Genomic DNA, 26,618 nt, shown 5'->3' with positions numbered 1-26,618 from the left:
CTCTGTGCTCTCTCTGTCCTCTCTCTTTCCTCTCTGTCCTCTCTCTGTGCTCTCTCTGTCCTCTCTCTGACCTCTTTCTGTGCTCCCCTGTCCTCTCTCTGTGCTCTCTCTGTCCTCTCTCTGACCTCTTTCTGTGCTCCCCTGTCCTCTCTGTGCTCTCTCTGTCCTCTCTCTGACCTCTCTCTGACCTCTCTCTGACCTCTCTCTGTCCTCTCTCTGTGCTCTCTCTGTCCTCTCTCTGTGCTCTCTCTGTCCTCTCTCTGTCCTCTCTCTTTCCTCTCTGTCCTCTCTCTGTCCTCTCTCTGTGCTCCCCCTTTCCTCTCTCTGTGCTCTCTCTGTCCTCTCTCTGTGCTCTCTCTGTGCTCTCTCTGACCTCTCTCTGACCTCTCTCTGTCATCTCTCTCTGTCCTCTCTCTGTCCTCTCTCTGTCATCTCTCTGTTCTCTCTCTGTCCTCTCTCTGTCCTCTCTCTGTCTTCTCTCTGTCCGCTCTCTGTCCTCTCTCTGTCCTCTCTCTGTCTTCTCTCTGTGCTCTCTCTGTCCTCTCTCTGTGCTCTCTCTGTCCTCTCTCTGACCTCTCTCTGTCCTCTCTGTCCTCTCTCTGTCCTCTCTCTGTGCTCCCCCTGTCCTCTCTCTGACCTCTCTCTGTCCTCTCTCTGTCCTCTCTCTGTCCTCTCTCTGTGCTCTCTCTGTCCTCTCCCTATCCTCTCTCTGTGCTCTATCTGTGCTCTCTCTGTCCTCTCTCTGACCTCTCTCTGTCATCTCTCTCTGTCCTCTCTCTGTCCTCTCTCTGTCATCTCTCTGTTCTCTCTCTGTCCTCTCTCTGTCATCTCTCTGTTCTCTCTCTGTCCTCTCTCTCTTTCCTCTCTCTTTTCTCTCTGTCCTCTCTCTGTGCTCTCTCTGTCCTCTCTCTGACCTCTCTTTGTGCTCTCTTTGTGCTCTCTCTGTCCTCTCTCTCTCTGACCTCTCTCTGTGCTCTCTCTGTGCTCTCTCTGTTCTCTCTCTGTCTTCTCTCTGTGCTCTCTCTGTCCTCTCTCTGTCTTCTCTCTGTCCTCTCTCTGTCCTCTCTCTGTCCTCTCTCTGTCTTCTCTCTGTCCTCTCTCTTTCCTCTCTGTCCTCTCTCTGTCCTCTCTCTGTCCTCTCTCTGTCCTCTCTCTTTCCTCTCTCTGTCCTCTCTCTGTGCTCTCTCTGTCCTCTCTGTGCTCTCTCTATCCTCTCTCTGTCTTCTCTCTGTGCTCTCTCTGTCCTCTCTCTGTGCTCTCTCTGTCCTCTCTCTTTCCTCTCTGTCCTCTCTCTGTCCTCTCGCTGTGCTCTCTCTGTCCTCTCTCTGTCCTCTCTCTTTCCTCTCTGTCCTCTCTCTGTGCTCTCTCTGTCCTCTCTCTGTCCTCTCTCTTTCCTCTCTGTCCTCTCTCTGTGCTCTCTCTGTCCTCTCTCTGACCTCTTTCTGTGCTCCCCTGTCCTCTCTCTGTGCTCTCTCTGTCCTCTCTCTGACCTCTTTCTGTGCTCCCCTGTCCTCTCTGTGCTCTCTCTGTCCTCTCTCTGACCTCTCTCTGACCTCTCTCTGACCTCTCTCTGTCCTCTCTCTGTGCTCTCTCTGTCCTCTCTCTGTGCTCTCTCTGTCCTCTCTCTGTCCTCTCTCTTTCCTCTCTGTCCTCTCTCTGTCCTCTCTCTGTGCTCCCCCTTTCCTCTCTCTGACCTCTCTCTGTCCTCTCTCTGTCCTCTCTCTGTGCTCTCTCTGTCCTCTCTCTGTGCTCTCTCTGTGCTCTCTCTGACCTCTCTCTGACCTCTCTCTGTCATCTCTCTCTGTCCTCTCTCTGTCCTCTCTCTGTCATCTCTCTGTTCTCTCTCTGTCCTCTCTCTGTCATCTCTCTGTTCTCTCTCTGTCCTCTCTCTGTCCTCTCTCTTTTCTCTCTGTGCTCTCTCTGTCATCTCTCTGTCCTCTCTCTTTCCTCTCTGTCCTCTCTCTGTGCTCTCTGTCCTCTCTCTGTCCTCTCTCTTTCCTCTCTGTCCTCTCTCTGTGCTCTCTCTGTCCTCTCTCTGTCCTCTCTCTGACCTCTTTCTGTGCTCCCCTGTCCTCTCTGTGCTCTCTCTGACCTCTCTCTGACCTCTCTCTGACCTCTCTCTGTCCTCTCTCTGTGCTCTCTCTATCCTCTCTCTGTCTTCTCTCTGTGCTCTCTCTGTCCTCTCTCTGTGCTCTCTCTGTCCTCTCTCTGTCCTCTCTCTTTCCTCTCTGTCCTCTCTCTGTCCTCTCGCTGTGCTCTCTCTGTCCTCTCTCTGTCCTCTCTCTTTCCTCTCTGTCCTCTCTCTGTGCTCTCTCTGTCCTCTCTCTGTCCTCTCTCTTTCCTCTCTGTCCTCTCTCTGTGCTCTCTCTGTCCTCTCTCTGACCTCTTTCTGTGCTCCCCTGTCCTCTCTCTGTGCTCTCTCTGTCCTCTCTCTGACCTCTCTCTGACCTCTCTCTGACCTCTCTCTGTGCTCTCTCTATCCTCTCTCTGTCTTCTCTCTGTGCTCTCTCTGTCCTCTCTCTGTGCTCTCTCTGTCCTCTCTCTGTCCTCTCTCTTTCCTCTCTGTCCTCTCTCTGTCCTCTTTCTTTCCTCTCTGTCCTCTCTCTGTCCTCTCTCTGTGCTCTCTCTGTCCTCTCTCTGTCCTCTCTCTTTCCTCTCTGTCCTCTCTCTGTCCTCTCGCTGTCCTCTCTCTGTCCTCTCTCTTTCCTCTCTGTCCTCTCTCTGTGCTCTCTCTGTCCTCTCTCTGTCCTCTCTCTTTCCTCTCTGTCCTCTCTCTGTGCTCTCTCTGTCCTCTCTCTGACCTCTCTCTGACCTCTTTCCCCTGTCCTCTCTGTGCTCTCTCTGTCCTCTCTCTGACCTCTCTCTGACCTCTCTCTGACCTCTCTCTGTCCTCTCTCTGTCTTCTCTCTGTCCTCTCTCTGTCCTCTCTCTGTCCTCTCTCTGTCTTCTCTCTGTCCTCTCTCTTTCCTCTCTGTCCTCTCTCTGTCCTCTCTCTGTCCTCTCTCTTTCCTCTCTGTCCTCTCTCTGTGCTCTCTCTGTCCTCTCTCTGTCCTCTCTCTGTGCTCTCTCTGTGCTCTCTCTGTCCTCTCTCTGTCCTCTCTCTGTCCTCTCTCTGTCCTCTCTCTGTCTTCTCTCTGTCCGCTCTCTGTCCTCTCTCTGTCCTCTCTCTGTCTTCTCTCTGTGCTCTCTCTGTCCTCTCTCTGTGCTCTCTCTGTCCTCTCTCTGACCTCTCTCTGTCCTCTCTGTCCTCTCTCTGTCCTCTCTCTGTGCTCCCCCTGTCCTCTCTCTGACCTCTCTCTGTCCTCTCTCTGTCCTCTCTCTGTCCTCTCTCTGTGCTCTCTCTGTCCTCTCCCTATCCTCTCTCTGTGCTCTATCTGTGCTCTCTCTGTCCTCTCTCTGACCTCTCTCTGTCATCTCTCTCTGTCCTCTCTCTGTCCTCTCTCTGTCATCTCTCTGTTCTCTCTCTGTCCTCTCTCTGTCATCTCTCTGTTCTCTCTCTGTCCTCTCTCTGTCCTCTCTCTTTTCTCTCTGTCCTCTCTCTGTGCTCTCTCTGTCCTCTCTCTGACCTCTCTTTGTGCTCTCTTTGTGCTCTCTCTGTCCTCTCTCTCTCTGACCTCTCTCTGTGCTCTCTCTGTGCTCTCTCTGTTCTCTCTCTGTCTTCTCTCTGTGCTCTCTCTGTCCTCTCTCTGTCTTCTCTCTGTCCTCTCTCTGTCCTCTCTCTGTCCTCTCTCTGTCTTCTCTCTGTCCTCTCTCTTTCCTCTCTGTCCTCTCTCTGTCCTCTCTCTGTCCTCTCTCTTTCCTCTCTCTGTCCTCTCTCTGTGCTCTCTCTGTCCTCTCTCTGTGCTCTCTCTATCCTCTCTCTGTCTTCTCTCTGTGCTCTCTCTGTCCTCTCTCTGTGCTCTCTCTGTCCTCTCTCTTTCCTCTCTGTCCTCTCGCTGTGCTCTCTCTGTCCTCTCTCTGTCCTCTCTCTTTCCTCTCTGTCCTCTCTCTGTGCTCTCTCTGTCCTCTCTCTGTCCTCTCTCTTTCCTCTCTGTCCTCTCTCTGTGCTCTCTCTGTCCTCTCTCTGACCTCTTTCTGTGCTCCCCTGTCCTCTCTCTGTGCTCTCTCTGTCCTCTCTCTGACCTCTTTCTGTGCTCCCCTGTCCTCTCTGTGCTCTCTCTGTCCTCTCTCTGACCTCTCTCTGACCTCTCTCTGACCTCTCTCTGTCCTCTCTCTGTGCTCTCTCTGTCCTCTCTCTGTGCTCTCTCTGTCCTCTCTCTGTCCTCTCTCTTTCCTCTCTGTCCTCTCTCTGTCCTCTCTCTGTGCTCCCCCTTTCCTCTCTCTGACCTCTCTCTGTCCTCTCTCTGTCCTCTCTCTGTGCTCTCTCTGTCCTCTCTCTGTGCTCTCTCTGTGCTCTCTCTGACCTCTCTCTGACCTCTCTCTGTCATCTCTCTCTGTCCTCTCTCTGTCCTCTCTCTGTCATCTCTGTTCTCTCTCTGTCCTCTCTCTGTCATCTCTCTGTTCTCTCTCTGTCCTCTCTCTGTCCTCTCTCTTTTCTCTCTGTGCTCTCTCTGTCATCTCTCTGTCCTCTCTCTTTCCTCTCTGTCCTCTCTCTGTGCTCTCTGTCCTCTCTCTGTCCTCTCTCTTTCCTCTCTGTCCTCTCTCTGTGCTCTCTCTGTCCTCTCTCTGTCCTCTCTCTGACCTCTTTCTGTGCTCCCCTGTCCTCTCTGTGCTCTCTCTGACCTCTCTCTGACCTCTCTCTGACCTCTCTCTGTCCTCTCTCTGTGCTCTCTCTATCCTCTCTCTGTCTTCTCTCTGTGCTCTCTCTGTCCTCTCTCTGTGCTCTCTCTGTCCTCTCTCTGTCCTCTCTCTTTCCTCTCTGTCCTCTCTCTGTCCTCTCGCTGTGCTCTCTCTGTCCTCTCTCTGTCCTCTCTCTTTCCTCTCTGTCCTCTCTCTGTGCTCTCTCTGTCCTCTCTCTGTCCTCTCTCTTTCCTCTCTGTCCTCTCTCTGTGCTCTCTCTGTCCTCTCTCTGACCTCTTTCTGTGCTCCCCTGTCCTCTCTCTGTGCTCTCTCTGTCCGCTCTCTGACCTCTTTCTGTGCTCCCCTGTCCTCTCTGTGCTCTCTCTGTCCTCTCTCTGACCTCTCTCTGACCTTTCTCTGACCTCTCTCTGTCCTCTCTCTGTGCTCTCTCTGTCCTCTCTCTGTGCTCTCTCTGTCCTCTCTCTGTCCTCTCTCTTTCCTCTCTGTCCTCTCTCTGTCCTCTCTCTGTGCTCCCCCTTTCCTCTCTCTGACCTCTCTCTGTCCTCTCTCTGTCCTCTCTCTGTCCTCTCTCTGTGCTCTCTCTGTCCTCTCTCTGTGCTCTCTCTGACCTCTCTCTGACCTCTCTCTGTCATCTCTCTCTGTCCTCTCTCTGTCCTCTCTCTGTCATCTCTCTGTTCTCTCTCTGTCCTCTCTCTGTCATCTCTCTGTTCTCTCTCTGTCCTCTCTCTGTCCTCTCTCTTTTCTCTCTGTGCTCTCTCTGTCATCTCTCTGTCCTCTCTCTTTCCTCTCTGTCCTCTCTCTGTGCTCTCTGTCCTCTCTCTGTCCTCTCTCTTTCCTCTCTGTCCTCTCTCTGTGCTCTCTCTGTCCTCTCTCTGTCCTCTCTCTGACCTCTTTCTGTGCTCCCCTGTCCTCTCTGTGCTCTCTCTGACCTCTCTCTGACCTCTCTCTGACCTCTCTCTGACCTCTCTCTGTCCTCTCTCTGTGCTCTCTCTATCCTCTCTCTGTCTTCTCTCTGTGCTCTCTCTGTCCTCTCTCTGTGATCTCTCTGTCCTCTCTCTGTCCTCTCTCTTTCCTCTCTGTCCTCTCTCTGTCCTCTCGCTGTGCTCTCTCTGTCCTCTCTCTGTCCTCTCTCTGTCCTCTCTCTTTCCTCTCTGTCCTCTCTCTGTGCTCTCTCTGTCCTCTCTCTGTCCTCTCTCTTTCCTATCTGTCCTCTCTCTGTGCTCTCTCTGTCCTCTCTCTGTCCTCTCTCTGACCTCTTTCTGTGCTCCCCTGTCCTCTCTCTGTGCTCTCTCTGTCCTATCTCTGACCTCTCTCTGACCTCTCTCTGACCTCTCTCTGTCCTCTCTCTGTGCTCTCTCTGTCCTCTCTCTGTCCTCTCTCTTTCCTCTCTGTCCTCTCTCTGTCCTCTCTCTGTGCTCCCCCTGTCCTCTCTCTGACCTCTCTCTGTCCTCTCTCTGTCCTCTCTCTGTCCTCTCTCTGTACTCTCTCTGTCCTCTCTCTGTGCTCTCTCTGTCCTCTCTCTGTCCTCTCTCTTTCCTCTCTGTCCTCTCTCTGTGCCCCCCCTGTCCTCTCTCTGACCTCTCTCTGTCCTCTCTCTGTCCTCTCTCTGTCCTCTCTCTGTACTCTCTCTGTCCTCTCTCTGTGCTCTCTCTGTGCTCTCTCTGACCTCTCTCTGTCCTCTCTCTGTCCTCTCTCTGTCATCTCTCTGTTCTCTCTCTGTCCTCTCTCTGTCCTCTCTCTGTTCTCTCTCTGTCCTCTCTCTGTCCTCTCTCTTTTCTCTCTGTGCTCTCTCTGTCATCTCTCTGTCCTCTCTCTTTCCTCTCTGTCCTCTCTCTGTGCTCTCTCTGTCCTCTCTCTGTCCTCTCTCTTTCCTCTCTGTCCTCTCTCTGTGCTCTCTCTGTCCTCTCTCTGTCCTCTCTCTGTGCTCTCTCTGTCCTCTCTCTGTGTGTGCTGAAGGTCAGTGTTGTGTCCCCTCAGGTCAACACGTTTGGAGGACAGATCATGGCCTGGATGGTAAACGTGGCCACTATAGCTGCCAGGTATCAGACAAACACATTTAAAGCATCTTTTATTCATACATTGCACTTCTTAATGTCCCAGTTTAATGTCTATTGTATAAAGAACTATTGCAATTCTACATTTGGCACAACAAACATATGCAGAATTTCTTATTTGACCTAAAATCGTTGCAGGGTTCAGAATAAGCGGTATCGCAAAATGCGACTCAATTTCTCTCAAATGCGATGCATTCGTCAGAAAAAAGTGTGTTTGTTTTGCAGCTTTTGTGATACAAAAATGTGTTCAATTGTGTAACCAAAGCGCCTAAAAGTACTGATCACTGTCAATCCATTGTAATAACAACATGACACATGTAGGGTTTGCTCAGTGATAGATGGGTCTGGGGTCAGAGTCCCTCAGACCGTTGCTAAGCGATAGATGGGTCTGGGGTCAGAGTCCCTCAGACCGTTGCTAAGCGATAGATGGGTCTGGGGTCGGAGTCCCTCAGACCGTTGCTAAGCGATAGATAGGTCTGGGGTCAGAGTCCCTCAGACCGTTGCTAAGCGATAGATGGGTCTGGGGTCGGAGTCCCTCAGACCGTTGCTAAGCGATAGATGGCAGTAGTTGTAAGTTTCAGTCTTATCCCTCGTCTCACTGTGACGTCTCTAACACTGTTGTCTCTCCCTCTGGCAGTCGTCTGTGCCAGGCTCACCCCACTCTACGCGGAATAGACATGTTTAAATTCCGGGGCCCCTCACAGGTGGGGGACCGTCTGTTGCTGAGGGCCATAGTGAACAATGCCTTTAAGAACAGGTACGGCCCCGCCCGCGCTCACTGTGTCTGTCCACACATGACTTAGACTCCGTGTCCCCTGCAGCATGGAGGTGGGGGTCCGAGCGGAGGCCTACCAGGAGGAGGGGCCAAACCGACACATAAACTCCGCCTTCATGACCTTCGAGGTTCTGCATGAGGATGGGAAACCCCGTCTGTTACCACGGATACAGCCTGAGCCTGTGGTCAGTCTTTGTCATCAACGTTCAAAACCACAGATTGAATTACACAGGATTTTAAGCCTTTATCAAAAGGAAACATTTTGAATCAGAGCAAATGTCCGTTTGTTGCTTTTCTATTTCAAATGAAAAGAAATGGTGACATCACCGACTGATTTTGGTTGTTGAAGATCTAATAAAGGCCACGTTCTAATTCTTGATGTTGGCTTTTATAAAGAGTAATATTCTGTGTTATTAAATAACTTCCAGACTAATGAGTGTGATTCTGTGAATGTGTTTGTAATAATAAATCCTGAACCCCTAAACATGACATGTTCCCCCAAAGTGGCCTCATGTCTGAGGTTTGACTTTAATAACATCTAGAACAGCTACATTACGTGTGGGGTTCGTGTGTCGATACATTTCATTGTAGTGTATTCTGTCCATGGTGTTTAAAGTCCGGATGTCACAGTGTGTTCCGCTGTAGAATGTATTTGTGAACAAACTTCACAAAAGTCAATTGTTCCAAACGCTCTGCTCTGTGTTTGACCCCCCTGACCCCTCAGGAGGGCAAGAGGCGCTTTGAGGAGGCCACAGCCCGCAAGAAGATCCGTCTGGACAGGTAGATGTTTCTTAGACGTTAGAGGAAACTGATACTAAAGGATTTACTTTCCTGTGTTTCAGAAAATATATCATCTCCCGTCAGCAGGCGGAAGTGCCACTGTCAGTGCCCTGGGACCCGAGGAACCAGGTCAGAGCTCAGACTTTAGACATTATACTCACTTCACTTGTTGGTTGGTAAATGGGGAGGAGAGAAAAGGGAGGACATGCAGTAAGTCGGCTGCATTTGGGGTTTTGCATGTGTGCTGCCGCCTTAACCACTACACCACTGGGCAGCGCTCACATTCACTTCTCATATAAAAGCTTTTGAGTCAAAACTTGAAGGTTTTGTAGCTGTTTCCTCTCAGGTCAGATATGATTGACCCTTGACCCCTGTAGACCTGGAGCACATGTCTTATCCTTAGATTGTGACGCGCTTCAGGATGAACATGTAACGTTGTCTCTGCCAAGTCAATCCTCAGTCAAATCCAATAGTTAGAACAATCTAACATATTCTTGAATGGCACGATTTGTTTCCTTAAACGTTGGATCTGAACAAAGAAGATCTGACCTGGACCTGGACCTGGACCTGGGCCTGGGCCTGGACCTGGACCTGGAACTGGAACTGGACCTGGACCTGGGCCTGGGCCTGGGCCTGGACCTGGACCTGGACCTGGGCCTGGACCTGGACCTGGACCTGGACCTGGGCCTGGACCTGGACCTGGACCTGGACCTGGACCTGGACCTGGACCTGGACCTGGGCCTGGACCTGGGTCTGGACCTGGACCTGGACCTGGACTGGACCTGGTCTGGACCTGGACTGGACATGGACCTGGACCTGGGCCTGGGCCTGGACCTGGGCCTGGACCTGGGCCTGGACCTGGACCTGGGACTGGGCCTGGACCTGGACCTGGACCTGGGCCTGGGCCTGGACCTGGGCCTGGACCTGGGCCTGGGCCTGGACCTGGACCTGGGCCTGGATCTGGACCTGGACCTGGACCTGGACTGGACCTGGACCTGGACCTGGACCTGGACCTGGACCTGGGCCTGGACCTGGACCTGGGACTGGGCCTGGACCTGGACCTGGACCTGGACCTGGACCTGGACCTGGACCTGGGCCTGGACCTGGACCTGGACTGGACCTGGTCTGGACCTGGACTGGACCTGGTCTGGACCTGGACTGGACCTGGGCCTGGACCTGGGCCTGGACCTGGGCCTGAACCTGGGACTGGGCCTGGACCTGGACCTGGACCTGGGCCTGGATCTGGACCTGGACCTGGATCTGGACCTGGATCTGGATCTGGACCTGGACCTGGACCTGGACCTGGACTGGACCTGGTCTGGACCTGGACTGGACATGGACCTGGACCTGGGCCTGGGCCTGGACCTGGGCCTGGACCTGGGCCTGGACCTGGACCTGGGACTGGGCCTGGACCTGGACCTGGACCTGGGCCTGGGCCTGGACCTGGGCCTGGACCTGGGCCTGGGCCTGGACCTGGACCTGGACCTGGACCTGGACCTGGATCTGGACCTGGACCTGGACCTGGACCTGGACTGGACCTGGACCTGGACCTGGACCTGGGCCTGGACCTGGACCTGGGACTGGGCCTGGACCTGGACCTGGACCTGGACCTGGACCTGGGCCTGGACCTGGACCTGGACCTGGACCTGGACTGGACCTGGTCTGGACCTGGACTGGACCTGGGCCTGGACCTGGGCCTGGACCTGGGCCTGAACCTGGGACTGGGCCTGGACCTGGACCTGGGCCTGGACCTGGACCTGGGCCTGAACCTGGGACTGGGCCTGGACCTGGGACTGGGCCTGGACCTGGACCTGGACCTGGGCCTGGACCTGGACCTGGACCTGGACCTGGACTGGACCTGGTCTGGACCTGGACTGGACCTGGTCTGGACCTGGACTGGACCTGGGCCTGGACCTGGGCCTGGACCTGGGCCTGAACCTGGGACTGGGCCTGGACCTGGACCTGGGCCTGGACCTGGACCTGGACCTGGGCCTGGATCTGGACCTGGACCTGGACCTGGATCTGGACCTGGATCTGGATATGGACCTGGACCTGGACCTGGACCTGCCCTGTGGCCAAAGGTCGATGGTTTATTCATTCACTGGACCATCCGGCTCTCAGCTCCTTCAGTTTAAAACCATTAAACCACTTTTCTTTCTTTGTTTTTCTTTCTTTTTTTGAATTTAAACACATGACAAAGACCAAGACACAGAGGGAAACATTATATATAGATCATATATATATAGATTATATATATATATGATCTCTACGTGGTGATGGTACGGTCCAGAACACGTGGTGATGGTACGGTCCAGAACACGCGGTGATGGTACGGTCCTGAACACGCGGTGATGGTACGGTCCAGAACACGTGGTGATGGTACGGTCCAGAACACGTGGTGATGGTACGGTCCAGAACACGTGGTGATGGTAGTGATGGTACGGTCCAGAACACGTGGTGATGGTACGGTCCAGAACACGTGGTGATGGTACGGTCCAGAACACGTGGTACGGTCCAGAACACGTGGTGATGGTACGGTCCAGAATACGTGGTGATGGTACGGTCCAGAACACGTGGTGATGGTACGGTCCAGAACACGTGGTGATGGTACGGTCCAGAACACGTGGTGATGGTACGGTCCAGAACACGTGGTGATGGTAGTGATGGTACGGTCCAGAACACGCGGTGATGGTACGGTCCTGAACACGTGGTGATGGTACGGTCCAGAACACGTGGTGATGGTACGGTCCAGAACACGTGGTGATGGTACGGTCCAGAACACGTGGTGATGGTAGTGATGGTACGGTCCAGAACACGTGGTGATGGTACGGTCCAGAACACGGGGTGATGGTACGGTCCAGAACACGTGGTGATGGTACGGTCCAGAACACGTGGTACGGTCCAGAACACATGGTGATGGTACGGTCCAGAATACGTGGTGATGGTACGGTCCAGAACACGCGGTGATGGTACGGTCCATAACACGTGGTGATGGTACGGTCCTGAACACGCGGTGATGGTACGGTCCAGAACACGCGGTGATGGTACGGTCCTGAACACGTGGTGATGGTACGGTCCAGAACACGCGGTGATGGTACTGTCCTGAACACGCGGTGATGGTATGGTCCAGAACACGTGGTGATGGTACGGTCCAGAACACGTGGTGATGGTACGGTCCAGAACACGTGGTACAGTCCAGAACACGTGGTGATGGTACGGTCCAGAACACGTGGTGATGGTAGTGATGGTACGGTCCAGAACACGTGGTGATGGTAGTGATGGTACGGTCCAGAACACGCGGTGATGGTACGGTCCAGAACACGCGGTGATGGTACGGTCCTGAACACGCGGTGATTGTACGGTCCAGAACACGTGGTGATGGTAGTGATGGTACGGTCCTGAACACGTGGTGATGGTACGGTCCAGAACACGTGGTGATGGTAGTGATGGTACGGTCCAGAACACGTGGTGATGGTAGTGATGGTACGGTACAGAACACGTGGTGATGGTACGGTTCAGAACACGTGGTGATGGTAGTGATGGTACGGTCCAGAACACGTGGTGATGGTACGGTTCAGAACACGTGGTGATGGTACGGTCCAGAACACGTGGTGATGGTATGGTCCAGAACACGGGGTGATGGTACGGTCCAGAACACGCGGTGATGGTACGGTCCAGAACACGTGGTACGGTCCAGAATACGTGGTGATGGTACGGTCCAGAACACGCGGTACGGTCCAGAACACGTGGTGATGGTACGGTCCAGAACACGTGGTGATGGTATGGTCCAGAACACGTGGTACGGTCCAGAATACGTGGTGATGGTACGGTCCAGAACACGCGGTACGGTCCAGAACACGTGGTGATGGTACGGTCCAGAACACGTGGTGATGGTACGGTCCAGAACACGGGGTGATGGTACGGTCCAGAACACGTGGTGATGGTACGGTCCAGAACACGTGGTACGGTCCAGAACACGTCGTGATGGTACGGTCCAGAACACGCCGTGATGGTACGGTCCAGAACACGTGGTGATGGTACGGTCCAGAACACGTGGTGATGGTAGTGATGGTACGGTCCAGAACACGTGGTGATGGTAGTGATGGTACGGTCCAGAACACTAGGTGATGGTACGGTCCAGAACAAGCGGTGATGGTACGGTCCTGAACATGCGGTGATGGTACGGTCCTGAACACGCGGTGATGGTACGGTCCTGAACACGTGGTGATGGTACGGTCCAGAACACGTGGTGATGGTACGGTCCAGAACACGTGTTGATGGTACGGTCCAGAACACGTGGTGATGGTAGTGATGGTACGGTACAGAACACGTGGTGATGGTACGGTCCAGAACACGTGGTGATGGTACGGTCCAGAACACGTGGTGATGGTACGGTCCAGAACACGTGGTACGGTCCAGAACACATGGTGATGGTACGGTCCAGAATACGTGGTGATGGTACGGTCCAGAACACGCGGTGATGGTACGGTCCAGAACACGTGGTGATGGTACGGTCCAGAACACGCGGTGATGGTACGGTCCAGAACACGTGGTGATGGTAGTGATGGTACGGTCCAGAACACGCGGTGATGGTACGGTCCTGAACACGTGGTGATGGTACGGTCCAGAACACGTGGTGATGGTACGGTCCAGAACACGTGGTGATGGTACGGTCCAGAACACGTGGTGATGGTAGTGATGGTACGGTCCAGAACACGTGGTGATGGTACGGTCCAGAACACGGGGTGATGGTACGGTCCAGAACACGTGGTGATGGTACGGTCCAGAACACGTGGTACGGTCCAGAACACATGGTGATGGTACGGTCCAGAATACGTGGTGATGGTACGGTCCAGAACACGCGGTGATGGTACGGTCCAGAACACGTGGTGATGGTACGGTCCTGAACACGCGGTGATGGTACGGTCCAGAACACGCGGTGATGGTACGGTCCTGAACACGTGGTGATGGTACGGTCCAGAACACGCGGTGATGGTACGGTCCTGAACACGCGGTGATGGTATGGTCCAGAACACGTGGTGATGGTACGGTCCAGAACACGTGGTGATGGTACGGTCCAGAACACGTGGTACAGTCCAGAACACGTGGTGATGGTACGGTCCAGAACACGTGGTGATGGTAGTGATGGTACGGTCCAGAACACGTGGTGATGGTAGTGATGGTACGGTCCAGAACACGCGGTGATGGTACGGTCCAGAACACGCGGTGATGGTACGGTCCTGAACACGCGGTGATTGTACGGTCCAGAACACGTGGTGATGGTACGGTCCAGAACACGTGGTGATGGTAGTGATGGTACGGTCCTGAACACGTGGTGATGGTACGGTCCAGAACACGTGGTGATGGTAGTGATGGTACGGTCCAGAACACGTGGTGATGGTAGTGATGGTACGGTACAGAACACGTGGTGATGGTACGGTTCAGAACACGTGGTGATGGTAGTGATGGTACGGTCCAGAACACGTGGTGATGGTACGGTTCAGAACACGTGGTGATGGTACGGTCCAGAACACGTGGTGATGGTATGGTCCAGAACACGGGGTGATGGTACGGTCCAGAACACGCGGTGATGGTACGGTCCAGAACACGTGGTACGGTCCAGAACACATGGTGATGGTATGGTCCAGAACACGTGGTACGGTCCAGAATACGTGGTGATGGTACGGTCCAGAACACGCGGTACGGTCCAGAACACGTGGTGATGGTACGGTCCAGAACACGTGGTGATGGTATGGTCCAGAACACGTGGTACGGTCCAGAATACGTGGTGATGGTACGGTCCAGAACACGCGGTACGGTCCAGAACACGTGGTGATGGTACGGTCCAGAACACGTGGTGATGGTACGGTCCAGAACACGGGGTGATGGTACGGTCCAGAACACGTGGTGATGGTACGGTCCAGAACACGTGGTACGGTCCAGAACACGTCGTGATGGTACGGTCCAGAACACGCCGTGATGGTACGGTCCAGAACACGTGGTGATGGTACGGTCCAGAACACGTGGTGATGGTAGTGATGGTACGGTCCAGAACACGTGGTGATGGTAGTGATGGTACGGTCCAGAACACTAGGTGATGGTACGGTCCAGAACAAGCGGTGATGGTACGGTCCTGAACACGCGGTGATGGTACGGTCCTGAACACGCGGTGATGGTACGGTCCTGAACACGTGGTGATGGTACGGTCCAGAACACGTGGTGATGGTACGGTCCAGAACACGTGTTGATGGTACGGTCCAGAACACGTGGTGATGGTAGTGATGGTACGGTACAGAACACGTGGTGATGGTACGGTCCAGAACACGTGGTGATGGTACGGTCCAGAACACGTGGTGATGGTACGGTCCAGAACACGTGGTACGGTCCAGAACACATGGTGATGGTACGGTCCAGAATACGTGGTGATGGTACGGTCCAGAACACGCGGTGATGGTACGGTCCAGAACACGTGGTGATGGTACGGTCCAGAACACGCGGTGATGGTACGGTCCAGAACACGTGGTGATGGTAGTGATGGTACGGTCCAGAACACGCGGTGATGGTACGGTCCTGAACACGTGGTGATGGTACGGTCCAGAACACGTGGTGATGGTACGGTCCAGAACACGTGGTGATGGTACGGTCCAGAACACGTGGTGATGGTAGTGATGGTACGGTCCAGAACACGTGGTGATGGTACGGTCCAGAACACGGGGTGATGGTACGGTCCAGAACACGTGGTGATGGTACGGTCCAGAACACGTGGTACGGTCCAGAACACATGGTGATGGTACGGTCCAGAATACGTGGTGATGGTACGGTCCAGAACACGCGGTGATGGTACGGTCCAGAACACGTGGTGATGGTACGGTCCTGAACACGCGGTGATGGTACGGTCCAGAACACGCGGTGATGGTACGGTCCTGAACACGTGGTGATGGTACGGTCCAGAACACGCGGTGATGGTACGGTCCTGAACACGCGGTGATGGTATGGTCCAGAACACGTGGTGATGGTACGGTCCAGAACACGTGGTGATGGTACGGTCCAGAACACGTGGTACAGTCCAGAACACGTGGTGATGGTACGGTCCAGAACACGTGGTGATGGTAGTGATGGTACGGTCCAGAACACGTGGTGATGGTAGTGATGGTACGGTCCAGAACACGCGGTGATGGTACGGTCCAGAACACGCGGTGATGGTACGGTCCTGAACACGCGGTGATTGTACGGTCCAGAACACGTGGTGATGGTACGGTCCAGAACACGTGGTGATGGTAGTGATGGTACGGTCCTGAACACGTGGTGATGGTACGGTCCAGAACACGTGGTGATGGTAGTGATGGTACGGTCCAGAACACGTGGTGATGGTAGTGATGGTACGGTACAGAACACGTGGTGATGGTACGGTTCAGAACACGTGGTGATGGTAGTGATGGTACGGTCCAGAACACGTGGTGATGGTACGGTTCAGAACACGTGGTGATGGTACGGTCCAGAACACGTGGTGATGGTATGGTCCAGAACACGGGGTGATGGTACGGTCCAGAACACGCGGTGATGGTACGGTCCAGAACACGTGGTACGGTCCAGAACACATGGTGATGGTATGGTCCAGAACACGTGGTACGGTCCAGAATACGTGGTGATGGTATGGTCCAGAACACGTGGTACGGTCCAGAATACGTGGTGATGGTACGGTCCAGAACACGCGGTACGGTCCAGAACACGTGGTGATGGTACGGTCCAGAACACGTGGTGATGGTACGGTCCAGAACACGGGGTGATGGTACGGTCCAGAACACGTGGTGATGGTACGGTCCAGAACACGTGGTACGGTCCAGAACACGTCGTGATGGTACGGTCCAGAACACGCCGTGATGGTACGGTCCAGAACACGTGGTGATGGTACGGTCCAGAACACGTGGTGATGGTAGTGATGGTACGGTCCAGAACACGTGGTGATGGTAGTGATGGTACGGTCCAGAACACTAGGTGATGGTACGGTCCAGAACAAGCGGTGATGGTACGGTCCTGAACACGCGGTGATGGTACGGTCCTGAACACGCGGTGATGGTACGGTCCTGAACACGTGGTGATGGTACGGTCCAGAACACGTGGTGATGGTACGGTCCAGAACACGTGTTGATGGTACGGTCCAGAACACGTGGTGATGGTAGTGATGGTACGGTACAGAACACGTGGTGATGGTACGGTCCAGAACACGTGGTGATGGTACGGTCCAGAACACGTGGTGATGGTACGGTCCAGAACACGTGGTACGGTCCAGAACACATGGTGATGGTACGGTCCAGAATACGTGGTGATGGTACGGTCCAGAACACGCGGTGATGGTACGGTCCAGAACACGCGGTGATGGTACGGTCCAGAACACGCGGTGATGGTACGGTCCTGAACACGTGGTGATGGTACGGTCCAGAACACGTGGTGATGGTACGGTCCAGAACACGTGGTGATGGTACGGTCCAGAACACGTGGTGATGGTAGTGATGGTACGGTCCAGAACACGTGGTGATGGTACGGTCCAGAACACGGGGTGATGGTACGGTCCAGAACACGTGGTGATGGTACGGTCCAGAACACGTGGTACGGTCCAGAACACATGGTGATGGTACGGTCCAGAATACGTGGTGATGGTACGGTCCAGAACACGCGGTGATGGTACGGTCCAGAACACGTGGTGATGGTACGGTCCTGAACACGCGGTGATGGTACGGTCCAGAACACGCGGTGATGGTACGGTCCTGAACACGTGGTGATGGTACGGTCCAGAACACGCGGTGATGGTACGGTCCTGAACACGTGGTGATGGTATGGTCCAGAACACGTGGTGATGGTACGGTCCAGAACACGTGGTGATGGTACGGTCCAGAACACGTGGTACAGTCCAGAACACGTGGTGATGGTACGGTCCAGAACACGTGGTGATGGTAGTGATGGTACGGTCCAGAACACGTGGTGATGGTAGTGATGGTACGGTCCAGAACACGCGGTGATGGTACGGTCCAGAACACGCGGTGATGGTACGGTCCTGAACACGCGGTGATTGTACGGTCCAGAACACGTGGTGATGGTAGTGATGGTACGGTCCTGAACACGTGGTGATGGTACGGTCCAGAACACGTGGTGATGGTACGGTCCAGAACACGGGGTGATGGTACGGTCCAGAACACGTGGTGATGGTACGGTCCAGAACACGTGGTGATGGTAGTGATGGTACGGTCCAGAACACGTGGTGATGGTAGTGATGGTACGGTACAGAACACGTGGTGATGGTACGGTTCAGAACACGTGGTGATGGTAGTGATGGTACGGTCCAGAACACGTGGTGATGGTACGGTTCAGAACACGTGGTGATGGTACGGTCCAGAACACGTGGTGATGGTATGGTCCAGAACACGGGGTGATGGTACGGTCCAGAACACGCGGTGATGGTACGGTCCAGAACACGTGGTACGGTCCAGAACACATGGTGATGGTATGGTCCAGAACACGTGGTACGGTCCAGAATACGTGGTGATGGTACGGTCCAGAACACGCGGTACGGTCCAGAACACGTGGTGATGGTACGGTCCAGAACACGTGGTGATGGTATGGTCCAGAACACGTGGTACGGTCCAGAATACGTGGTGATGGTACGGTCCAGAACACGCGGTACGGTCCAGAACACGTGGTGATGGTACGGTCCAGAACACGTGGTGATGGTACGGTCCAGAACACGTGGTGATGGTACGGTCCAGAACACGGGGTGATGGTATGGTCCAGAACACGTGGTGATGGTACGGTCCAGAACACGTGGTACGGTCCAGAACACGTCGTGATGGTACGGTCCAGAACACGCCGTGATGGTACGGTCCAGAACACGTGGTGATGGTACGGTCCAGAACACGTGGTGATGGTAGTGATGGTACGGTCCAGAACACGTGGTGATGGTAGTGATGGTACGGTCCAGAACACTAGGTGATGGTACGGTCCAGAACACGCGGTGGTGGTACGGTCCAGAACAAGCGGTGATGGTACGGTCCTGAACACGCGGTGATGGTACGGTCCTGAACACGCGGTGATGGTACGGTCCTGAACACGTGGTGATGGTACGGTCCAGAACACGTGGTGATGGTACGGTCCAGAACACGTGTTGATGGTACGGTCCAGAACACGTGGTGATGGTACGGTCCAGAACACGTGGTGATGGTACGGTCCAGAACACGGGGTGATGGTACGGTCCTGAACACGCGGTGATGGTACGGTCCAGAACACGCGGTGATGGTACGGTCCAGAACACGTGGCGATGGTACGGTCCTGAACACGCGGTGATGGTACGGTCCAGAACACGCGGTGATGGTACGGTCCTGAACACGTGGTGATGGTATGGTCCAGAACACGTGGTGATGGTACGGTCCAGAACACGTGGTGATGGTACGGTCCAGAACACGTGGTACGGTCCAGAACACGTGGTGATGGTACGGTCCAGAACACGTGGTGATGGTAGTGATGGTACGGTCCAGAACACGTGGTGATGGTAGTGATGGTACGGTCCAGAACACTAGGTGATGGTACGGTCCAGAACACGCGGTGGTGGTACGGTCCAGAACACGTGGTACGGTCCAGAACACGCGGTGATGGTACGGTCCTGAACACGCGGTGATTGTACGGTCCTGAACACGTGGTGATGGTACGGTCCAGAACACGTGGTGATGGTACGGTCCTGAACACGCGGTGATGGTACGGTCCTGAACACGCGGTGATGGTACGGTCCAGAACACGTGGTGATGGTACGGTCCTGAACACGTGGTGATGGTACGGTCCAGAACACGTGGTGATGGTACGGTCCAGAACACGTGTTGATGGTACGGTCCAGAACACGTGGTGATGGTAGTGATGGTACGGTACAGAACACGTGGTGATGGTACGGTTCAGAAAACGTGGTGATGGTACGGTCCAGAACACGTGGTGATGGTACGGTCCAGAACACGGGGTGATGGTACGGTCCAGAACACGCGGTGATGGTACGGTCCAGAATACGTGGTGATGGTACGGTCCAGAACACGCGGTACGGTCCAGAACACGTGGTGATGGTACGGTCCAGAACACGTGGTGATGGTACGGTCCAGAACACGTGGTGATGGTACGGTCCAGAACACGTGTTGATGGTACGGTCCAGAACACGTGGTTATGGTAGTGATGGTACGGTCCAGAACACGTGTTGATGGTACGGTCCAGAACACGTGGTGATGGTACGGTCCAGAACACGTGGTACGGTCCAGAACACGTGGTGATGGTACGGTCCTGAACACGTGGTGATGGTACGGTCCAGAACACGTGGTGATGGTACGGTCCAGAACACGTGGTGATGGTACGGTCCAGAACACGTGTTGATGGTACGGTCCAGAACACGTGGTGATGGTAGTGATGGTACGGTCAGGAACACGTGGTGATGGTACGGTCCAGAACATGGGGTGATGGTACGGTCCAGAACACGTGGTGATGGTACGGTCCAGAACACGTGGAAAGGTCCAGAACACGTGGTGATGGTACGGTCCTGAACACGTGGTGATGGTACGGTCCAGAACACGTGGTGATGGTACGGTCCAGAACACGTGGTGATGGTACGGTCCAGAACACGTGGTGATGGTACGGTCCAGAACACGTGGTGATGGTAGTGATGGTACGGTCCAGAACACGTGTTGATGGTACGGTCCAGAACACACGGTGGTGGTACGGTCCAGAACACGCGGTGATGGTACGGTCCTGAACACGCGGTGATGGTACGGTCCTGAACACGTGGTGATGGTACGGTCCAGAACACGTGGTGATGGTACGGTCCAGAACACGTGGTGATGGTACGGTCCAGAACACGTGGTGATGGTAGTGATGGTACGGTCCAGAACACGTGGTGATGGTACGGTCCAGAACACGGGGTGATGGTACGGTCCAGAACACGTGGTGATGGTAGTGATGGTACGGTCCAGAACACGTGGTGATGGTAGTGATGGTACGGTACAGAACACGTGGTGATGGTACGGTTCAGAACACGTGGTGATGGTAGTGATGGTACGGTCCAGAACACGTGGTGATGGTACGGTTCAGAACACGTGGTGATGGTACGGTCCAGAACACGTGGTGATGGTATGGTCCAGAACACGGGGTGATGGTACGGTCCAGAACACGCGGTGATGGTACGGTCCAGAACACGTGGTACGGTCCAGAACACATGGTGATGGTATGGTCCAGAACACGTGGTGATGGTACGGTCCAGAACACGCGGTACGGTCCAGAACACGTGGTGATGGTACGGTCCAGAACACGTGGTGATGGTATGGTCCAGAACACGTGGTACGGTCCAGAATACGTGGTGATGGTACGGTCCAGAACACGCGGTACGGTCCAGAACACGTGGTGATGGTACGGTCCAGAACACGTGGTGATGGTACGGTCCAGAACACGTGGTGATGGTACGGTCCAGAACACGTGGTGATGGTACGGTCCAGAACACGTGGTGATGGTACGGTCCAGAACACGGGGTGATGGTACGGTCCAGAACACGTGGTACGGTCCAGAACACGTCGTGATGGTACGGTCCAGAACACGTCGTGATGGTACGGTCCAGAACACGTGGTGATGGTACGGTCCAGAACACGTGGTGATGGTAGTGATGGTACGGTCCAGAACACGTGGTGATGGTAGTGATGGTACGGTCCAGAACACTAGGTGATGGTACGGTCCAGACCACGCGGTGGTGGTACGGTCCAGAACAAGCGGTGATGGTACGGTCCTGAACACGCGGTGATGGTACGGTCCTGAACACGCGGTGATGGTACGGTCCTGAACACGTGGTGATGGTACGGTCCAGAACACGTGGTGATGGTACGGTCCAGAACACGTGTTGATGGTACGGTCCAGAACACGTGGTGATGGTAGTGATGGTACGGTACAGAACACGTGGTGATGGTACGGTTCAGAACACGTGGTGATGGTACGGTCCAGAACACGTGGTGATGGTACGGTCCAGAACACGGGGTGATGGTACGGTCCAGAACACGTGGTGATGGTACGGTCCAGAACACGTGGTACGGTCCAGAACACATGGTGATGGTACGGTCCAGAATACGTGGTGATGGTACGGTCCAGAACACGCGGTGATGGTACGGTCCAGAACACGTGGCGATGGTACGGTCCTGAACACGCGGTGATGGTACGGTCCAGAACACGCGGTGATGGTACGGTCCTGAACACGTGGTGATGGTATGGTCCAGAACACGTGGTGATGGTACGGTCCAGAACACGTGGTGATGGTACGGTCCAGAACACGTGGTACGGTCCAGAACACGTGGTGATGGTACGGTCCAGAACACGTGGTGATGGTAGTGATGGTACGGTCCAGAACACGTGGTGATGGTAGTGATGGTACGGTCCAGAACACTAGGTGATGGTACGGTCCAGAACACGCGGTGGTGGTACGGTCCAGAACACGCGGTGATGGTACGGTCCTGAACACGCGGTGATTGTACGGTCCTGAACACGTGGTGATGGTACGGTCCAGAACACGTGGTGATGGTACGGTCCTGAACACGCGGTGATGGTACGGTCCTGAACACGCGGTGATGGTACGGTCCAGAACACGTGGTGATGGTACGGTCCTGAACACGTGGTGATGGTACGGTCCAGAACACGTGGTGATGGTACGGTCCAGAACACGTGTTGATGGTACGGTCCAGAACACGTGGTGATGGTAGTGATGGTACGGTACAGAACACGTGGTGATGGTACGGTCCAGAACACGTGGTGATGGTACGGTCCAGAACACGGGGTGATGGTACGGTCCAGAACACGCGGTGATGGTACGGTCCAGAATACGTGGTGATGGTACGGTCCAGAACACGCGGTACGGTCCAGAACACGTGGTGATGGTACGGTCCAGAACACGTGGTGATGGTACGGTCCAGAACACGTGGTGATGGTACGGTCCAGAACACGTGTTGATGGTACGGTCCAGAACACGTGGTTATGGTAGTGATGGTACGGTCCAGAACACGTGTTGATGGTACGGTCCAGAACACGTGGTGATGGTACGGTCCAGAACACGTGGTACGGTCCAGAACACGTGGTGATGGTACGGTCCTGAACACGTGGTTATGGTACGGTCCAGAACACGTGGTGATGGTACGGTCCAGAACACGTGTTGATGGTACGGTCCAGAACACGTGGTTATGGTAGTGATGGTACGGTCCAGAACACGTGTTGATGGTACGGTCCAGAACACGTGGTGATGGTACGGTCCAGAACACGTGGTACGGTCCAGAACACGTGGTGATGGTACGGTCCTGAACACGTGGTGATGGTACGGTCCAGAACACGTGGTGATGGTACGGTCCAGAACACGTGTTGATGGTACGGTCCAGAACACGTGGTGATGGTAGTGATGGTACGGTCAGGAACACGTGGTGATGGTACGGTCCAGAACATGGGGTGATGGTACGGTCCAGAACACGTGGTGATGGTACGGTCCAGAACACGTGGTGATGGTACGGTCCAGAACACGTGGTGATGGTACGGTCCAGAACACGTGGTGATGGTACGGTCCAGAACACGTGGTGATGGTACGGTCCAGAACACGTGGTGATGGTAGTGATGGTACGGTCCAGAACACGTGTTGATGGTACGGTCCAGAACACACGGTGGTGGTACGGTCCAGAACACGCGGTGATGGTACGGTCCTGAACACGCGGTGATGGTACGGTCCTGAACACGTGGTGATGGTACGGTCCAGAACACGTGGTGATGGTACGGTCCAGAACACGTGGTGATGGTACGGTCCAGAACACGTGGTGATGGTAGTGATGGTACGGTCCAGAACACGTGGTGATGGTACGGTCCAGAACACGGGGTGATGGTACGGTCCAGAACACGTGGTGATGGTACGGTCCAGAATACGTGGTACGGTCCAGAACACATGGTGATGGTACGGTCCAGAATACGTGGTGATGGTACGGTCCAGAACACGCGGTGATGGTACGGTCCAGAACACGTGGTGATGGTACGGTCCTGAACACGCGGTGATGGTACGGTCCAGAACACGCGGTGATGGTACGGTCCTGAACACGTGGTGATGGTACGGTCCAGAACACGCGGTGATGGTACGGTCCTGAACACGTGGTGATGGTATGGTCCAGAACACGTGGTGATGGTACGGTCCAGAACACGTGGTGATGGTAGTGATGGTACGGTCCAGAACACGTGTTGATGGTACGGTCCAGAACACGTGGTGATGGTACGGTCCAGAACACGTGGTACGGTCCAGAACACGTGGTGATGGTACGGTCCTGAACACGTGGTGATGGTACGGTCCAGAACACGTGGTGATGGTACGGTCCAGAACACGTGGTGATGGTACGGTCCAGAACACGTGTTGATGGTACGGTCCAGAACACGTGGTGATGGTAGTGATGGTACGGTCAGGAACACGTGGTGATGGTACGGTCCAGAACATGGGGTGATGGTACAGTCCAGAACACGTGGTGATGGTACGGTCCAGAACACGTGGTACGGTCCAGAACACGTGGTGATGGTACGGTCCTGAACACGTGGTGATGGTACGGTCCAGAACACGTGGTGATGGTACGGTCCAGAACACGTGGTGATGGTACGGTCCAGAACACGTGGTGATGGTACGGTCCAGAACACGTGGTGATGGTAGTGATGGTACGGTCCAGAACACGTGTTGATGGTACGGTCCAGAACACGCGGTGGTGTTACGGTCCAGAACACGCGGTGATGGTACGGTCCTGAACACGCGGTGATGGTACGGTCCAGAACACACGGTGATGGTACGGTCCTGAACACGTGGTGATGGTACGGTCCAGAACACGTGGTGATGGTACGGTCCAGAACACGTGGTGATGGTACGGTCCAGAACACGTGGTGATGGTATTGATGGTACGGTCCAGAACACGTGGTGATGGTACGGTCCAGAACACGGGGTGATGGTACGGTCCAGAACACGTGGTGATGGTACGGTCCAGAACACGTGGTACGGTCCAGAACACATGGTGATGGTACGGTTCAGAATACGTGGTGATGGTACGGTCCAGAACACGCGGTGATGGTACGGTCCAGAACACGTGGTGATGGTACGGTCCTGAACACGCGGTGATGGTACGGTCCAGAACACGCGGTGATGGTACGGTCCTGAACACGTGGTGATGGTACGGTCCAGAACACGCGGTGATGGTACGGTCCTGAACACATGGTGATGGTATGGTCCAGAACACGTGGTGATGGTACGGTCCAGAACACGTGGTGATGGTACGGTCCAGAACACGTGGTACGGTCCAGAACACGTGGTGATGGTAGTGATGGTACGGTCCAGAACACGTGGTGATGGTAGTGATGGTACGGTCCAGAACACGTGGTGATGGTAGTGATGGTACGGTCCAGAACACTAGGTGATGGTACGGTCCAGAACACGCGGTGATGGTACGGTCCTGAACACGCGGTGATTGTACGGTCCAGAACACGTGGTGATGGTAGTGATGGTACGGTCCTGAACACGTGGTGATGGTACGGTCCAGAACACGTGGTGATGGTACGGTCCAGAACACGTGGTGATGGTACGGTCCAGAACACGTGTTGATGGTACGGTCCAGAACACGTGGTGATGGTAGTGATGGTACGGTACAGAACACGTGGTGATGGTACGGTTCAGAACACGTGGTGATGGTACGGTCCAGAACACGTGGTGATGGTATGGTCCAGAACACGGGGTGATGGTACGGTCCAGAACACGCGGTGATGGTACGGTCCAGAACACGTGGTACGGTCCAGAACACATGGTGATGGTACGGTCCAGAACACGTGGTACGGTCCAGAATACGTGGTGATGGTACGGTCCAGAACACGCGGTACGGTCCAGAACACGTGGTGATGGTACGGTCCAGAACACGTGGTGATGGTACGGTCCAGAACACGTGGTGATGGTACGGTCCAGAACACGGGGTGATGGTACAGTCCAGAACACGTGGTGATGGTACGGTCCAGAACATGTGGTACGGTCCAGAACACGTGGTGATGGTACGGTCCAGAACACGTGGTGATGGTACGGTCCAGAACACGTGGTGATGGTACGGTCCAGAACACGTGTTGATGGTACGGTCCAGAACACGTGGTTATGGTAGTGATGGTACGGTCCAGAACACGTGTTGATGGTACGGTCCAGAACACGTGGTGATGGTACGGTCCAGAACACGTGGTACGGTCCAGAACACGTGGTGATGGTACGGTCCTGAACACGTGGTGATGGTACGGTCCAGAACACGTGGTGATGGTACGTCCAGAACACGTGTTGATGGTACGGTCCAGAACACGTGGTGATGGTAGTGATGGTACGGTCAGGAACACGTGGTGATGGTACGGTCCAGAACATGGGGTGATGGTACGGTCCAGAACACGTGGTGATGGTACGGTCCAGAACACGTGGAAAGGTCCAGAACACGTGGTGATGGTACGGTCCTGAACACGTGGTGATGGTACGGTCCAGAACACGTGGTGATGGTACGGTCCAGAACACGTGGTGATGGTACGGTCCAGAACACGTGGTGATGGTAGTGATGGTACGGTCCAGAACACGTGTTGATGGTACGGTCCAGAACATGTGGTACGGTCCAGAACACGTCGTGATGGTACGGTCCAGAACACGTCGTGATGGTACGGTCCAGAACACGTGGTGATGGTACGGTCCAGAACACGTGGTGATGGTAGTGATGGTACGGTCCAGAACACGTGGTGATGGTAGTGATGGTACGGTCCAGAACACTAGGTGATGGTACGGTCCAGAACACGCGGTGGTGGTACGGTCCAGAACAAGCGGTGATGGTACGGTCCTGAACACGCGGTGATGGTACGGTCCTGAACACGCGGTGATGGTACGGTCCTGAACACGTGGTGATGGTACGGTCCAGAACACGTGGTGATGGTACGGTCCAGAACACGTGTTGATGGTACGGTCCAGAACACGTGGTGATGGTAGTGATGGTACGGTACAGAACACGTGGTGATGGTACGGTCCAGAACACGTGTTGATGGTACGGTCCAGAACACGTGGTGATGGTAGTGATGGTACGGTACAGAACACGTGGTGATGGTACGGTTCAGAACACGTGGTGATGGTACGGTCCAGAACACGTGGTGATGGTACGGTCCAGAACACGGGGTGATGGTACGGTCCAGAACACGTGGTGATGGTACGGTCCAGA

At 54.7% G+C, this 26,618-nt stretch overlaps 1 protein-coding gene across 1 annotated transcript in view; it reads left to right on the top strand.

The window, feature by feature from the left end:
* Window positions 1-26,618, top strand: part of LOC140356764 (acyl-coenzyme A thioesterase 11-like) — a 59,976-nt gene that overhangs the window by 11,674 nt on the left and 21,684 nt on the right. Inside the window, exons 7-11 of the mRNA XM_072441952.1 lie at window positions 6,718-6,779; window positions 7,432-7,551; window positions 7,616-7,754; window positions 8,294-8,349; window positions 8,412-8,478. Of these exons, the coding sequence (XP_072298053.1) occupies window positions 6,718-6,779; window positions 7,432-7,551; window positions 7,616-7,754; window positions 8,294-8,349; window positions 8,412-8,478 (444 nt within the window). The remainder of the gene's footprint in view (window positions 1-6,717; window positions 6,780-7,431; window positions 7,552-7,615; window positions 7,755-8,293; window positions 8,350-8,411; window positions 8,479-26,618) is intronic.

This window comes from Eucyclogobius newberryi, unplaced genomic scaffold (assembly GCF_026437365.1).
Source record: "Eucyclogobius newberryi isolate DKJ021-1_F unplaced genomic scaffold, fEucNew1.0.hap1 SCAF_12, whole genome shotgun sequence".
Classification (NCBI taxonomy): Eukaryota; Metazoa; Chordata; class Actinopteri; order Gobiiformes; family Gobiidae; genus Eucyclogobius; species Eucyclogobius newberryi.
Note: the sequence above shows the minus strand (reverse complement) of the source record. Positions and strands in the feature narration are given on the sequence as shown.